The sequence below is a fragment of the Oncorhynchus mykiss genome, chromosome 7 (genome assembly GCF_013265735.2).
Source record: "Oncorhynchus mykiss isolate Arlee chromosome 7, USDA_OmykA_1.1, whole genome shotgun sequence".
NCBI lineage: Eukaryota > Metazoa > Chordata > Actinopteri > Salmoniformes > Salmonidae > Oncorhynchus > Oncorhynchus mykiss.
In genome coordinates this window covers 16161287-16177026 of record NC_048571.1, presented here as the reverse complement: position 1 = coordinate 16177026, position 15740 = coordinate 16161287, and the positions used below count along the sequence as shown (strand labels likewise).

The window sequence follows — 15740 nt, the reverse complement described above, 5'->3', positions numbered from 1 at the left end:
AGTCCCACCCTTCAGCTCCACTCAACCCCTCCCATCTATCTCTTAACACCATCCATATTGGATTTCTACTTGCCATATATTTTTCAACTGTGCTGTGATATTTTACAAAAGTTATGAACCGTTCTTTTCTCATAGTTTCTACAGATTGTAAATGAAAGATAAACATTTTGCTAGAAGTTTTATTATATTATTCATTGATTGACTAGGACTTTTTAAATCACCGAACAGTGCTATCTGCAGAGTTATCTCCAGGTAAATAGTCCAATTCATCAGCCATTGCTGGATTTTGGTAGTCTAAACTGCAATCGGGGACATTAGTCCCGTAGGCACCAATGCGATAGCAGCTAGGTCTTGTCTGCTGAGTTCATTGATTGTGTGTGTATATATATATATATATATATATATAAATATAAATTGTGAGTGGATGTCACGCTTCCTCTTCCATCTCTGACTACTCCTTCCTTCCTTCGATTAGTAGTCCTGCTTGCTCCAGTGCTTTATCTACATTAGGCACCAGTTGTCTCTCGTAGTCCCAGACTCTCTTGTCTTCATGCAGCTCCTCCTTGGTCAGTCCTCCTTGTAGGGGAACTCTGACATGGATGATATGACACACGTTAGGAAGAACCTTCACTGTCTGCCCGAAGTTACGCAGCACAGAGTGGACCGATGTCTGCTCCACTGCCCTGGGGTCAGAGACACAGAAGGGTTGTTAGACAGAGTGGACCGACGTCTGCTCCACTGCCCTGGGGTCAGAGACACAGAAGGGTTGTTAGACAGAGTGGACCGACGTCTGCTCTATTCTATCCTCCTGGGTCTTACTTTCATCTTGTAGGGGTGGTATGTTCTAACCAGAGCCCTATACTACGAACTCTGAGTTCAACTTGCGATAACCACTTACACAAATGTGGCTCACCTTTTAGCCAGGTACATTTCTGGGCAGGCTAAATCAGGGCTAACTCTACTCATCCTGAAGGAAATATCTGAGCCGTGAGTTGAGATTGAGATCAGGTTCCCATCATCCCTTTCATTTGAGAAGGACCACTGACTAAATATGAATCAAATGTTTTTTCTCTGTAATTCTTTGTTGTTGTAATATTAAATACACATTTAGTAATGACAGGATGCATTTGAAACTTCATGCAGAGTTTAACTTTTGTATGACTTTATATCATTATTTTATCTATAAGAGTGTGGAGAAAAGGTGCTTGTGCATTAATAAGCACACCTAAGACGGCATGAACGATACATCATAAAATACTTCTTATGACCCTTTTCACACCATAACCTGCAGAATTTGCCAGATAGCTTTTATTTCATGTTGATTTGGTTAAAAATGTAATGTAGCGCTGACTCGCCCATGGATTTATGTTTCAGCATTGTCTCAATGAAAAGTTCAGAGTTCGACTAGCCACGTGCGACATGCATGCGCAGTTCTAAGTCTGCTAGAGTGAGAAGCAGGAGGACAAGCAATATCCACTGTCGTAATAGGGATGAAGCCTGAGCTGGAATGTGAACCTAACTGAAGCTGACTAGCTTTAGAAAACCCTGAGTATATCTAGCTAGCTTCTTAGTATACTACTCTGGGCCATACTATCATCTTGGGGGGGTGGTGGGTTCTAACCTGGGACGTACTATCTTCTTGGAGAGGTAGGAGATTCTAACCTGGGCCGTACTATCATCTTGGAGGGGTGGGAGATGCGATAGTCTGGCTCCTCTCTGTAGATGTGCGCCATGATGTTGATCCCTGGAACATTTCTCCAGCGGGGCAATTCAAACCTTCCACTGGGCTCAAACTGGGACTTAGGAAAGATGTGGTTCTCTATGAGGAACACTTCGGCCTGGGGAGACGGAGGGTTGAGTGAGAGAAGGCGAAAGAGAGAGAAGGAATTCAGATTTTTTTTCCTTCATATCTGATACATCTTTCTCACTGTCCACACCTTTATTGTATTTTGACCCATATCAGATTCGCACATTCACACGCAAACTCAATGCTCATTCATTTCCTGTCAATGTTGGGGTGGTTATCTTGGTAACGGCAGGTCATGTGCAAGAACAACAATTCTGATCTGAGCATCCAGACTGAGGATGAGAACCACATACGAATGTGGAATCAGAAGTCAAAAGACAAGAGTCCATTGCTGCGTTTACACGAGCAGCCCAATTCTGATCTTTTTTCAATAATTGGTCTTTTCAGTTCTAAAAAGTGTCAAGAAGATCAGATATGATTGGTCAAAAAAACAAAAACACCAAAGATCAGTAATTGCTGTTTACACATTGGGGAAAATATCAGGTGTCCGATATGCCAAATAATTGGCAAGAAAATCTGAATCTGGATGCCTGTGTAAACAGCCTAACATATGCATACTACACACATAATGATCATAATTAACACACATACATAGTACTTCCCTGAGTCCTCCCCCTACCTTTGGGTTTTGCCTCTGAAGTACATCCATCATCTGGGGCAGGGTTTGATGCTGGTATGGAGCTATAATCTCATCAATGTCGTTCAGCAGTACATAGCGTGACTGATACATTTGTCTGTAGACACAGTCATTCAGAGTGGTCAACTGGCCATAGTAGTGGATGTCCCCTCCATGTTCACTGGGCTGCCACCCACGGGACGGGTTCATGTATTTGCCGATCGGCCAGGGCACCACCTGCAGTCAATCAATCCGCCAGTTAATTTGGGAGAACGGGCTCGTGGTAATGACTGGAGCGGAATAGGTGGAATTGTATCAAATACATCAAACACATGGTTTCCATGGTTTCCAGGTGTTTGATGCCATTCCATTTGTTCCGTTCCGGCCATTATTATGAGCCGTTCTCCCCTCAGCAGCCTTCACTGCTATCTATCTATGTATCTATCCATGTATCCATCCATCCAATCAGTTAATTCTTACCTCCACAAAGCCGTCCTGTGTGTAACTCTGTAGCAGTCTATCCAGGTCTGATCCAGAGCTGGTGTTATACACCACAACATGCTGCACTCCCAACAGCCTGCAACATAGCAATCAATCAATCTACCATTTAATCAATCAATCAACCATTTAATCAATCAATCAACCATTTAATCAATCAATCAACCATTTAATCAATCAATCCATCACTCAATACCCACTTGTACATCTCCAGAGTCTGGGTGACCTGAAGCACGTTGTTATAATCGCCAAATAAATTGGACCAACAGACAGTGAAGTTGAACTGAAACTTCTCTTCCTCCCTTTTCACAAGGTTCTGGATGCGGAGGAAGGATTGGTTCTGAGCGAGCTTGGTGTCAGCTTGTGTGGCGAGGGTCACGTGCGACGGGTTACAGTCGGGAACATTCGGACAAAGGACGTCGGTCGTCACGAAGCGGAAACCTTCATCCCAATACAGAACAGAGTCACATAAATGTAAATCCACAAACTAATCAGAGAATCACCAAGCCCCTTATTTCTTTGATTCGGGTGTGTCAGTGCAGGGCTAAAAACCAAATAGCAGGTACCAAAGTGATCAGAGTGCATCTGGACTTCAGCCTTCATTCCATTAGCCCAGTGAGTCCCACAGTAGAACACACAGTACAGAGGCTGGACAGAGTCTCGTCTGAAGATACTGATGATGCGTACGGAGCTTCCCTCCAAACGATGTTCCTTGTAGGCCCCCACCATGAAGTGTTTGGTGTCGTTGACAGGCGTGATGGACTGGTCAGAGATGTGGTGCAGATAGAGGTGCTGGAGGTCCTGGAGGTTGCCTGGCTGTGATCTGTGGAATCATGGACAGATTTTTTCCTTTTGACACTTTTATTAAGTTTCTTGATTGTACGGCAGAGGCTACACGGTACCTGGGCAATGTGAAGATGACGTAGACCACGACTGCCAGAGCAGAAGCTATCAGTAAAGGTAGCGCACGCCTCTTCACCATCATGAGCCAGATCTAGGAAGGTAGTTTATAGAAGGTGAAGAATGAGGTGACCTTTGAAGAGAAGGGAAAGTTAATCATGTAGTCGCACTTGATCCCTGGCTACGTTTACACATGCAGCCCAATTCTGATAGTTTTTTGCCACAAATTGGTCTTTCGACCAATCAGATCAGCTCTTTTGCCCATAATTGGGCAAAAGATCAGAATTGGGCTGCCTGTTTAAACGCAGCCTCTGATCCTTAGAGTGAGATGAAGACATGCATGACATGCAAAATACTGTATCTAATGACAGTCAATAGGCCTCAAGTTCAACTTTCAACTTTCAGCATTATTTGTCCCAGAGAGGGCAATAGTGGCTTTGCAGCAGGGAAGCACGTATGACATGAAAAACATATCAAATCCACATGGACCAGAATGGAAACGACAGCAAGGGACACAATGGAAATAAATCAAATCAAATCTAATTTTATTTGTCACATACACATGGTTAGCAGATGTCAATGCGAGTGTAGCGAAATGCTTGTGCTTCTAGTTCCAACCATGCAGTAATATCTAACAAGTAATCTAACCTAACAATTTCACAACAACTACCTCATACACACAAGTGTAAAGGAATGAATACGACTATATAAGTGGTGGCCGAACGGCATAGGAAAGATGCAGTAGATGGTATAGAGTACAGTATATACATATGAGATGAGTAATGTAGGGTATGTAAACATTGTATTATGTGGCATTGTTTAAAGTGGCTAGTGATACATTTATTACATCAATTTTTCCATTATTTAAGTGGCTAGAGTTGAGTCAGTATGTTGGCAGCAGCCACTCAATGTTAGTGATGGCTGTTTAACAGTCTGATGGCCTTGAGTTTTTCAGTCTCTCGGTCCCCGCTTTGATGCACCTGTACTGACCTCGCCTTCTGGATGATAGCGCGGTGAACAGGCAGTGGCTCGGGTGGTTGTTGTCCTTGCTGATCTTTTTGGCCTTCCTGTGACATCGGGGGGTGTAGGTGTCCTGGAGCGCAGCTAGTTTGCCTCCGGTGATGCGTTGTGCAGACCTCACTACCCTCTGGAGAGCCTTACGGTTATGGGCGGAGCAGTTGCCGTACCAGGCGGTGATACAGCACGACAAGATGCTCTCGATTGTGCAACTGTAAAAGTTTGTGAGTGTTTTTGGTGACGAGACGAATTTCTTCAGCCTCCTGAGTTTGAAGAGGCGCTGCTGCTCCTTCTTCGCCACGGTGTCTGTGTGGGTGGACCATTTCAGTTTGTCTGTGATGTGTACGCCAAGGAACTTAAAACTTTCCACGCTCTCCACTGCTGTCCTGTCAATGTGGATAGGGGGCTGTTCCCTCTGCTGTTTCCTGAAGTCCACGATCATCTCCTTTGTTTTGTTGACATTGAGTGTGAGGTTATTTTCCTGACACCACACTCCGAGGGCCATCACCTCCTCCCTGTAGGCCGTCTTGTCGTTGTTGGTAATCAAGCCTACCACTGTAGTATCGTCTGCAAACTTGATGATTGAGTTGGAGGCGTGCATGGCCACACAGTCATGGGTGAACAGGGAGTACAGGAGAGGGCTGAGAACGCACCCTTGTGGGGCCCCAGTGTTGAGGATCAGCGGGGTGGAGATGTTGTTACCTACCCTCACCACCTGGGGGCGGCCCGTCAGAAAGTCCAGGACCCAGTTGCACAGGGCGGGGTCGAGACCCAGGGTCTCGAGCTTAATGACGAGTTTGGAGGGTACTATGGTGTTAAATGCTGAGCTGTAATCGATGAACAGCATACTTACATAGATATTCCTCTTGTCCAAAGGGGTTAGGGCAGTGTGCAGTGTGATTGCGATTGCGTCGTCTGTGGACCTATTGGGGCGGTAAGCAAATTGGAGTGGGTCTAGGGTGTCAGATAGGGTGGAGGTGATATGGTCCTTGACTAGTCTCTCAAAGCTCTTCATGATGACGGAAGTGAGTGCTACCGGGCGGTAGTCATTTAGCTCAGTTACCTTAGCTTTCTTGGGAACAGGAACAGTGGTGGCCCTCTTGAAGCATGTGGGAACAGCAGACTGGGATAGGGATTGATTGAATATGTCCGTAAACACCTCAGCCAGCTGGTCTGCGCATGCTCTCAGGACGTGGCCGGGGATGCCGTCTGGGCCTGCAGCCTTGCGAGGGTTAACACGTTTAAATGTTTTACTCACATTGGCTGCAGTGAAGGAGAGCCCGCAGGTTTTGGTAGCGGGCCGTGTCAGTGGCACTGTATTGTCCTCAAAGCGAGCAAAGAAGTTGTTTAGTCTGTCTGGGAGCAAGACATCGTGGTCCGTGACGGGGCTGGTTTTTCTTTTGTATTCCGTGATTGACTATAGACCCTGCCACATACCTCTCGTGTCTGAGCCGTTGAATTGCGACTCGACTTTGTCTCCATACTGACGCTTAGCTTGTTTGATTGCCTTGCGGAGGGAATAGCTACACTGTTTGTATTCGGTTATGTTTCCGGTCACCTTGCCCTGGTTAAAAGCAGTGGTTTGAGCTTTCAGTTTTGCACGAATGCTGCCATCAATCCACGGTTTCTGGTCGACGTTATGCGTAACATATTCCAGTCTACGTGATCGAAGCAATCTTGAAGCGTGGAATCCGATTGGTCGGACCAGCGTTGAACGACCCTGAGCGCGGATGCTTCATGTTTTAGTCTCTGTCTATAGGCTGGGAGCAACAAAATGGAGTCGTGATCAGCTTTTCGAAAAGGAGGGCGGGGGAGGGTCTTATATGCATCGCAGAAGATAGAATAACAATGATCCAGGGTTTTGCAAGCCCGGATTGTGCAATCGATATGCTGATAGAATTTAGAGAGCCTTGATTTCAGATTAGCCTTGTTAAAATCCCCATCTACAATAAATGCAGCCTCAGAATATGTGGTTTCCAGTTTACATAGAGTCGAATGAAGTTCTTTCAGGGCCGTCGATGTGTCTGCTTGGGGGGGAATATACACGACTGTGATTATGATCGAAGAGAATTCTCTTGGTAGATAATGTGGTCGGCATTTGATTATGAGGAATTCTAAGTCAGGTGAACAAAAGGACTTGAGTTCCTTTATGTTGTTATGATCACACCACGTCTCGTTAATCATAAGGCCGACACCACCGCTCTTCTTCTTACCAGAGAGATGCTTGTTTCTGTCGGCGCGATGCGTGAAGAAACCAGGTGGCTGTACCGACTCTGGCATCGTGTCTCGAGTGAGCCATGTTTCCGTGAAACAAAGAATGTTACAGTCTCTGATGTCTCTCTGGAAGGCAACAGTTTCTCGTATTTTGTCTACCTTGTTGTCAAGAGACTGGACATTGGCGAGTAGTATACTCGGCAGCGGTGCGCGATGTGCCCGTCTACGGAGCCTGACCAGAAGACCACTCCGTCTGCCCCGTCTACTGGGATCCGATCCATTGTCCTGGGTGGTGGGTCAAACAGAGGATACGCTTTAGGAAAGTCGTATTCCTGGTCGTAATGTTAGTGAGTTGACATTGCTCTTATATCCAATAGTTCCTCCTGACTGTATGTAATAAAACCTAAGATTTCCTTGGGTAACATTGTAAGAAATAACACATAAAAAAACAAAATACTGCATAGTTTCCTAGGAACGCGAAGCGAGGCAGCCATCTCTGTCGGCGCCGGAAGTAAGACATTGGCTTTGTAATATCTCTTTCTAGTTTTGTGCTGTGTGTATGTATTTCTTAAACTGTCAAATAAAATAAATCAACCACTGCCTTGAGGGGAAGTGACAGGTGTGTGCCGTGGTTGATTGCAGTTATTGTTGTGGTGTGTGTATAGAGTTCTTAGTGGACAAGCCAGAGCAGGAGTTTCAGGACCTAAATGAGAAAGCCAGAGCTTTGAAACACATCCTCAGCAAGATACCTGATGAGATCAACGACCAGGTACTCTTACCAAAGATGGTCGATAAATGAAGATGTCCCACTTAGGCTGTTTATCATATAAAACACATTGTCCATTCCGGTCTGCTTAATTAATGGGGTGGCTCTTGCATAGGCACCAATGCATAAGCAGCTAGGTCTGGTCTGCTTAGTTGACTGATGAGGGTGTGGGATGTCTCTCTTCCTCTTCCGTCTCTGTGCTTACTACACACACGCGGGTGCACAGATAGAGCCAAAGAGGTGCTGGGGCACCTGCACTTTTTCCCTCCTATGAAAAAAGTGTGCTTTTTCTTGGTAGCAGTTTTTTTTGACTAATTATTTTGTATATAATTGTCTGCCTCTTTTCTCTCTTGTAATTTAAATGCAACGAATTGTCCGTCAAAGTACAGAATTTATCAGAAACGAAGGAATCTTGAAAAAAGATTCCCCGCCCCTCTGCCACTCACCCTGCGTGCACTAGCTACCTGCCGGTTACTTCATCCAATTCATGTTCTATCCTATCCTATTCATATTCTATCCTATCCTATTCTATCCTATCCTATTCATATTCTATCCTATCCTATTCATATTCTATCCTATCCTATTATATCCTATCCTATTCATATTCTATCCTATCCTATTCATATTCTATCCTATCCTATTCATATTCTATCCTATCCTATCCTATTCATATTCTATCCTATCCTATTCATATTCTATCCTATTCATATTCTATCCTATCCTATTCATATTCTATCCTATCATATTCTATCCTATCCTATTCATATTCTATCCTATCCTATTCATATTCTATCCTATCCTATTCATATTCTATCCTATCCTATTCATATTCTATCCTATCCTATTCATATTCTATCCTATCCTATTCACATTCTATTTTATCCAATTCATATTATATCCTATCCTATTCATATTTTATCCTATTCATATTCTATCCTATCCAATTCATATTCTATCCTATCCTATTCATATTCTATTTTATCCAATTCATATTCTATCCTATCCTATCCTATTCATATTCTATCCTATTCATATTCTATCCTATCCAATTCATATTCTATCCTATCCTATCCTATTCATATTCTATCCTATTCATATTCTATCCTATCCTATTCATATTCTATCCTATCCTATTCATATTCTATCCTATCCTATTCATATTCTATCCTATCCTATTCATATTCTATCCTATCCTATTCATATTCTATCCAATTCATATTCTATCCTATCCTATTCATATTCTCCCTACCCATGTGTCAATCTGTGCTTGAATTAGTGTATATTAGAGTTTGCACTTTTTTGGTAGGCCTATTCCATTCCAATATTCCATTGTAGCAGCCTGCTGAACTTAATACAGTACAGATCAAATATGTATTTCCCACATGTCAACAGTCACCAAGGCTACAGACACTGACTGACACTCTGCAGGAGACAGGGCTTCATCGGCTGTGAAAACCAGGAACAACCTCATCTCCAAACTAGCTGGCTCTACTGGGAGCACTGCTACCATGGTCAAACCTAGAACCACCTCATCTCCTAACTAGCTGGCTCTACAGAGAGCACTGCCACCATGGTCAAACCTAGAACCACCTCATCTCCTAACTAGCTGGCTCTACAGAGAGCACTGCCACCATAGTCAAACCTAGAACCACCTCATCTCCTAACTAGCTGGCTCTACAGAGAGCACTGCCACCATAGTCAAACCTAGAACCACCTCATCTCCTAACTAGCTGGCTCTACAGAGAGCACTGCCTCCATAGTCAAACCTAGAACCACCTCATCTCCTAACTAGCTGGCTCTACAGGGAGCACTGCCACCATTGTCAAACCTAGAACCACCTCATCTCCAAACTAGCTGGCTCTACAGGGAGCACTGCCACCATTGTCAAACCTAGAACCACCTCATCTCCAAACTAGCTGGCTCTACTGGGAGCACTGCCACCATAGTCAAATCTAGAACCACCTCATCTCCTAACTAGCTGGCTCTACAGAGAGCACTGCCACCATAGTCAAACCTAGAACCACCTCATCTCCAAACTAGCTGGCTCTACAGAGAGCACTGCCACCATAGTCAAACCTAGAACCACCTCATCTTCTAACTAGCTGGCTCTACAGGGAGCACTGCCACCATAGTCAAACCTAGAACCACCTCATCTCCTAACTAGCTGGCTCTACAGAGAGCACTGCCTCCATAGTCAAACCTAGAACCACCTCATCTCCTAACTAGCTGGCTCTACAGGGAGCACTGCCACCATTGTCAAACCTAGAACCACCTCATCTCCAAACTAGCTGGCTCTACAGGGATCACTGCCACCATTGTCAAACCTAGAACCACCTCATCTCCAAACTAGCTGGCTCTACTGGGAGCACTGCCACCATAGTCAAATCTAGAACCACCTCATCTCCTAACTAGCTGGCTCTACAGAGAGCACTGCCACCATAGTCAAACCTAGAACCACCTCATCTCCAAACTAGCTGGCTCTACAGAGAGCACTGCCACCATAGTCAAACCTAGAACCACCTCATCTTCTAACTAGCTGGCTCTACAGGGAGCACTGCCACCATAGTCAAACCTAGAACCACCTCATCTCCTAACTAGCTGGCTCTACAGAGAGCACTGCCACCATAGTCAAACCTAGAACCACCTCATCTCCTAACTAGCTGGCTCTACAGAGAGCACTGCCACCATAGTCAAACCTAGAACCACCTCATCTCCTAGCTGGCTCTACAGAGAGCACTGCCACCATAGTCATACCTAGAACCACCTCATCTCCTAACTAGCTGGCTCTACAGAGAGCACTGCCACCATAGTCAAACCTAGAACCACCTCATCTCCAAACTAGCTGGCTCTACAGGGAGCACTGCCACCATAGTCAAACCTAGAACCACCTCATCTCCAAACTAGCTGGCTCTACAGGGAGCACTGCCACCATAGTCAAACCTAGAACCACCTCATCTCCAAACTAGCTGGCTCTACAGGGAGCACTGCCACCATAGTCAAACCTAGAACCACCTCATCTCCAAACTAGCTGGCTCTACAGGGAGCACTGCCACCATAGTCAAACCTAGAACCACCTCATCTCCTAACTAGCTGGCTCTACAGGGAGCACTACTACCAGCATAATTAGCACCCTCATTATCAGCAGCAGATCTTTACAGAAAAACACATGATTTCACATGTGGAAAATCACAAGGGGAGTTACGGTGCAAAGTCAAGGTACACACACACACGCCACGCACACACACACACACCGCACACACACACACACACACACACGCCACGCACGCACACACACACACACACACACACACGCCACACACACGCACGCACGCACACACACACACACACAGGGTGCCGTCTTTTGGATAGGACGTTAAACGGGTGTCCTGACGTTAAACGGGTGTCCTGACGTTAAACGGGTGTCCTGACGTTAAACGGGTGTCCTGACGTTAAACGGGTGTCCTGACGTTAAACGGGTGTCCTGACGTTAAACGGGTGTCCTGACATTAAACGGGTGTCTGCGGTCATTAAAGATCATTTGGCACCTATCGTGTTAACCCCGGTGTCCTGGCTAAATTCCCAAGCGGTCCCTCATACCATCATGGCCACCTAATCATCCCCAGCTTACAATTGGCTCATTCATCTCCCCTGTAACTATTCCCCAGGTTGTTGCTGTAAATGAGAATGTGTTCTCAGTCAACTTACCTGGTAAAATAAGAATGTGTTAATTAAACACTACCCCATAATGACAAATCAAATTGAAAACAGGTTTTTAGAAATGATTTAAATGTACATACAATTTTTAAAAAACGAAATACCTTATTTACATGAATATTCAGACCCTTTGCTATGACCTCAGGTGCATCCTGTTTCCATTGATCATCCCTGAGATGTTTCTACAACTTGATTGGAGTCCACCTGTGGTAAATTCAATTGATTGGACATGATTTGTAAATGAACACACCTGTCTATATAAGGTCCCACAGTTGACAGTGTGGAAAAAACATTTCTCCAGCATTGATTGTCCCCAAGAACACAGTGGCCTCCATCATTTTTCTTAAATGGAAGAAGTTTGCAACAACCAAGACTCTTCCTAGAGATGGCCACCCAGCCAAACTGAGAAATCGGTGGAGAAGGTCCTTGGTCAGGGAGGTGACCAAGAACCCAATGGTCACTCTGACAGAGCTCCAGAGTTCCTCTGTGGAGATCAGAGTACCTTCCAGAAGGACAACCATCTCTGCAGCACTCCACCAATCAGGCCTTTATGGTAGAGTGGCCAGACGGAATCCACTCCTCAGTAAAATGCACATGACAGCCCGCTTGGAGTTTGCCAAAAGGCACCTAAAGCACTCTCAGACCATGAGAAACAAGATTCTCTGGTCTGGTGAAACCAAGATTGAACCCTTGGCCTGAATGCCAAGTGTCACGTCTGGAGGAAACCTGGCCCCATCCCTACGGTGAAGCATGGTGGTGGCAGTATCATCCTGTGTGTATGTTTTTCAGAGACAGGGACTGGGAGACTAGTCAGGATCGAGGGAAAGATGAACGGAGCAAAGTACAGAGAGATCCTTGAGGAAAACCTACTCCAGAGTGCTCAGGACCTCAGACTGGGACGAAGCACACAGCCAAGACAACGCTGTTGTGGCTTCGGGACTAGTCTCTGAATGTCCTTGAGTGGCCCAGCCAGAGCCCGGACTTGAACCTGATCAAACATCTCTGGAGAGACCTGAAAATAGCTGTGCAGCGACACTCCCTATCCAACCTGACAGAGCTTGAGAGGATCTGCAGAGAAGAATGGGAGAAACTCCCCAAATACAGGTGTGCCAAGCTTGTAGCGTCATACCCAAGAAGACTTAATGCTGTATTCGCTACCAAAGGTGCTTCAACAAAGTACTGAGTAAAGCGTCTGAATACTTTCAGTTTTTAAATGTTTATTTATTTATTATATATATATATATATATTATATATTTTTTAAATATATTTGTTTGGTAAATATATCCATATACATACACGCATGCATACATACTGTATACACATATATACATGCACATACCTTTATAGACATACATACCTTTGTAAGAATACACCTTTATTATTATTCCCCGCAAACCCTACCACCGATCCCCCAATTGGAGTAAACTAATAAACACTTCGGTTTTTACCTTCAGGTTATTCTTATACACATTTTACAGACACAATCTATTGTACAATAGTTATATTTGGTTTGTTTTTCGTCCTTCCTCTGTTTCTGATGTCCGTCCAGTTTGTTTTCTATTTGTAACTGTGCTATTTCACAAAGGTTCTGAACCTATATACATTTAACAGAAGCCCTTTGTTTTACATTGGTTGTCTTGTTATTAGTCCCACCCTTCAGCTCCATTCAACCCCTCCCATCTGTCTCTCAACATCATCCATTTCTACTTGCCATATGTTTTTCAACTGTGCAATGATGCTTCACAAAATAATTGAACCGTCCTATTCTCATAGCTTCTACAGATTGTAAATTAAAAATAAAATTTTTTGCTAAAATAATTATTATATTTTTGATTGATATACTATGGCTTTTCAAATCATCCAGTATTGCTGTCTGTAGCGTTAGTTCTAGGCAAATGTTGCAATTCTTCAGCCATTCCTGGACCTGTGACCAAAAACGAGCTACATATGGACAATACCAAAATAAATGATCTAATGACTCTGCCTCCTCACAGCAGAATCTGCAGAGCTGGGAAGATTGTAACCCCCATTTATATAACATTCTATTGGTTGCAATAATTTTGTATAGTAATTTCAATTGATACATTTGAAATGTTGAATCTGGCGTTGTTTTGCATATCAATTCATAAACCATGTGCCATGGAATGGGTACATCAAAAATCTCTTCCCAACTATTTAGCAATTTATATGGCACAGCTGTCAGTTTTTTGGTCCTTAAATTAAATTGGTATATGTTTTTATTTAACCATTTATATTCTTTAATACAGGGCCGACATACAAGTTCCTTACTTTTTTCCCCTTCTACTGGCCTCTTCCATTTTTGTGGTAATGCTGCAATTAATTGTTTGTAATTTGGGTAGAGCAGACATTTCCATATGTCTGTGTCAGCTGCATGTGTGACATAACTCCAGTCCTATTTATTATATCATTCACTAAAATTACACCTTTTCTTTTACGTTTCTTCAAAAATACGTTTTTTTCATACATTTTTGATCAAAATACTTTGTTTTTTTACTTTTAATACATTTTGAAACATTTCTAAAAACCTGGTTTTGCTTTGTCATTAGGGGGTATTGTGTGTAGATGGAGAACTGTTTTATTGAATCAATTTTATAACAAGGCTGTAACGTAACAAAATGTGGAAAAAGTCAAAGGGTCTGAATACTTTCTGAACGCATTGTATCCGGAGACTCTCAAAAACCCACAAAATGATTTTAAAAGACTCCACCACCACACATCTGCCACTCCAGGAGGAACTCTTCAACCCACCAGATATTGGCCACCCATCAAGAATGCCGAATTGGAAAGACCCTCCCAACACGAATCTCGCCTGGACTGTAACTGTAATCAGTTACAAAATGTAACTGTAATCAGTTACAAACTGTAACTCTAAACAGGTATGTTATCAGCAAAACATATTGTAATCAGATTACAGATACGTTTGAAAATCTAAATGATTACTTCTTGGATTACTTTTCAATTCAAGAAAGGATGTTGACGAACAAATACATTACAACACCATTCAGTTTCTCATCAAGATCCTGGCAGCCGTGTTCTGAATGTGGTGGTGATGGCCAATCTCTTTCCATCAACCTAATCTATGCTAAATGACACGTTGTTTGCTTTAGCTAGGTAGCTCATGTCAAATGAATAGGTTACTATCACGTACATCTGAAAATACATGATCAACTGATGTTTACTGATCATGAAAAGCATGCAGTTACTAGCTGTATAACTCTGATGATAGAGCTAAATGTGGAATAATCAGAACTGTCTGGGTAGTTCTGACTATGCAATTCTAGAGGTAATGTTATTCAAATCAAATAGTTATACAATGTATTTAACAATCTCTTGAAAACAGCTAGAAGCCAGTTGTTAATGGGTTTTAGAAAATCATAAATATATCTGGCACCAACATCAATCAATTTCAAGAAGGAACTGAATATACCTGTGTGTAAGTCCAGGAAAAGGACCAAAAATGTATCCACAAAAAGGTAGTAATGTGTAAATAGATTCAAATTTCAAATTGTTTAGTCAAATCCACCAGATGCAGCCAGACCATGGAAATTGTGTGGATATCATAGCCTACTACAGGATGCCACACTAGCCTCTCTCTGTCTTTCTTTCTCTGTCTCTCTCTCTCACACCTGTGCGTCACAATGTCGATGGTGGAAGCTGTACTGTAATTGGAGAAATACACTTCATTTACACAATGTTGGGGAAGCCTAGAGCCTGGAAAGGACATCTCATATGGGTGTTTCCCCCTATACATCGCAAACTGGTGCTTGTAGCCAAGAGGAAAAACCTGTTCCACAGCACATCTTTGCTGGTAGCACCGGTTTGTAGAGTTTGGGGCTATAGGGTTCTATCTGCAGTCAGGTGTAAATGTAGTTATTGACATAGCCTTGTTCTGTTCAACGTTCTCTACCTGTATTAATACCACAATTCATGTTCATTTCAAAATATGCAAATTACTGACACCATTCAAACCAATGAGTGTTCAGAACTTTATCTCAGAATCATCTTTTTGCAGATAGAACTTCCTATTCCCAATCTCTCATAATTGTCTGTCTTGTCGTAGCCACGGGCTAATGCTGTCTGTCTGCCTGTCCATTTGTCTGTCTGTCAGGTGAACTTGAGACAGTAATGCCAGTTTCAATGCTGATGAACATCACACGCCTACGCACGCAAACACACACACACACAC

The 15740-nt window shown here is 43.4% G+C and overlaps 1 protein-coding gene across 5 annotated transcripts; it reads right to left on the bottom strand.

Annotated features, from left to right (window-relative positions):
• LOC110528882 lies at window positions 1–15334 on the bottom strand. 5 transcript variants are annotated; one of them, XM_036982754.1, is made up of 8 exons: window positions 14982–15334; window positions 3824–3954; window positions 3488–3744; window positions 3122–3362; window positions 2904–3000; window positions 2427–2660; window positions 1663–1838; window positions 1–590 (listed from the first exon to the last, which is right to left on the bottom strand). In XM_036982754.1, exons 2-8 carry the CDS (start codon window positions 3904–3906, stop codon window positions 452–454), a joined length of 1227 nt encoding a protein of 408 aa, XP_036838649.1. In that variant the 5' UTR covers window positions 3907–3954; window positions 14982–15334; the 3' UTR covers window positions 1–451. The 5 variants fall into 5 exon arrangements, with proteins under 5 accessions (XP_036838649.1, XP_036838648.1, XP_036838647.1 ...); XM_036982753.1 differs by having other exon boundaries at window positions 6–683; window positions 3824–3915; window positions 14982–15314; XM_036982752.1 differs by having other exon boundaries at window positions 7–683; window positions 14982–15312.
• Between the last annotated feature and the right edge of the window lie 406 nt (window positions 15335–15740).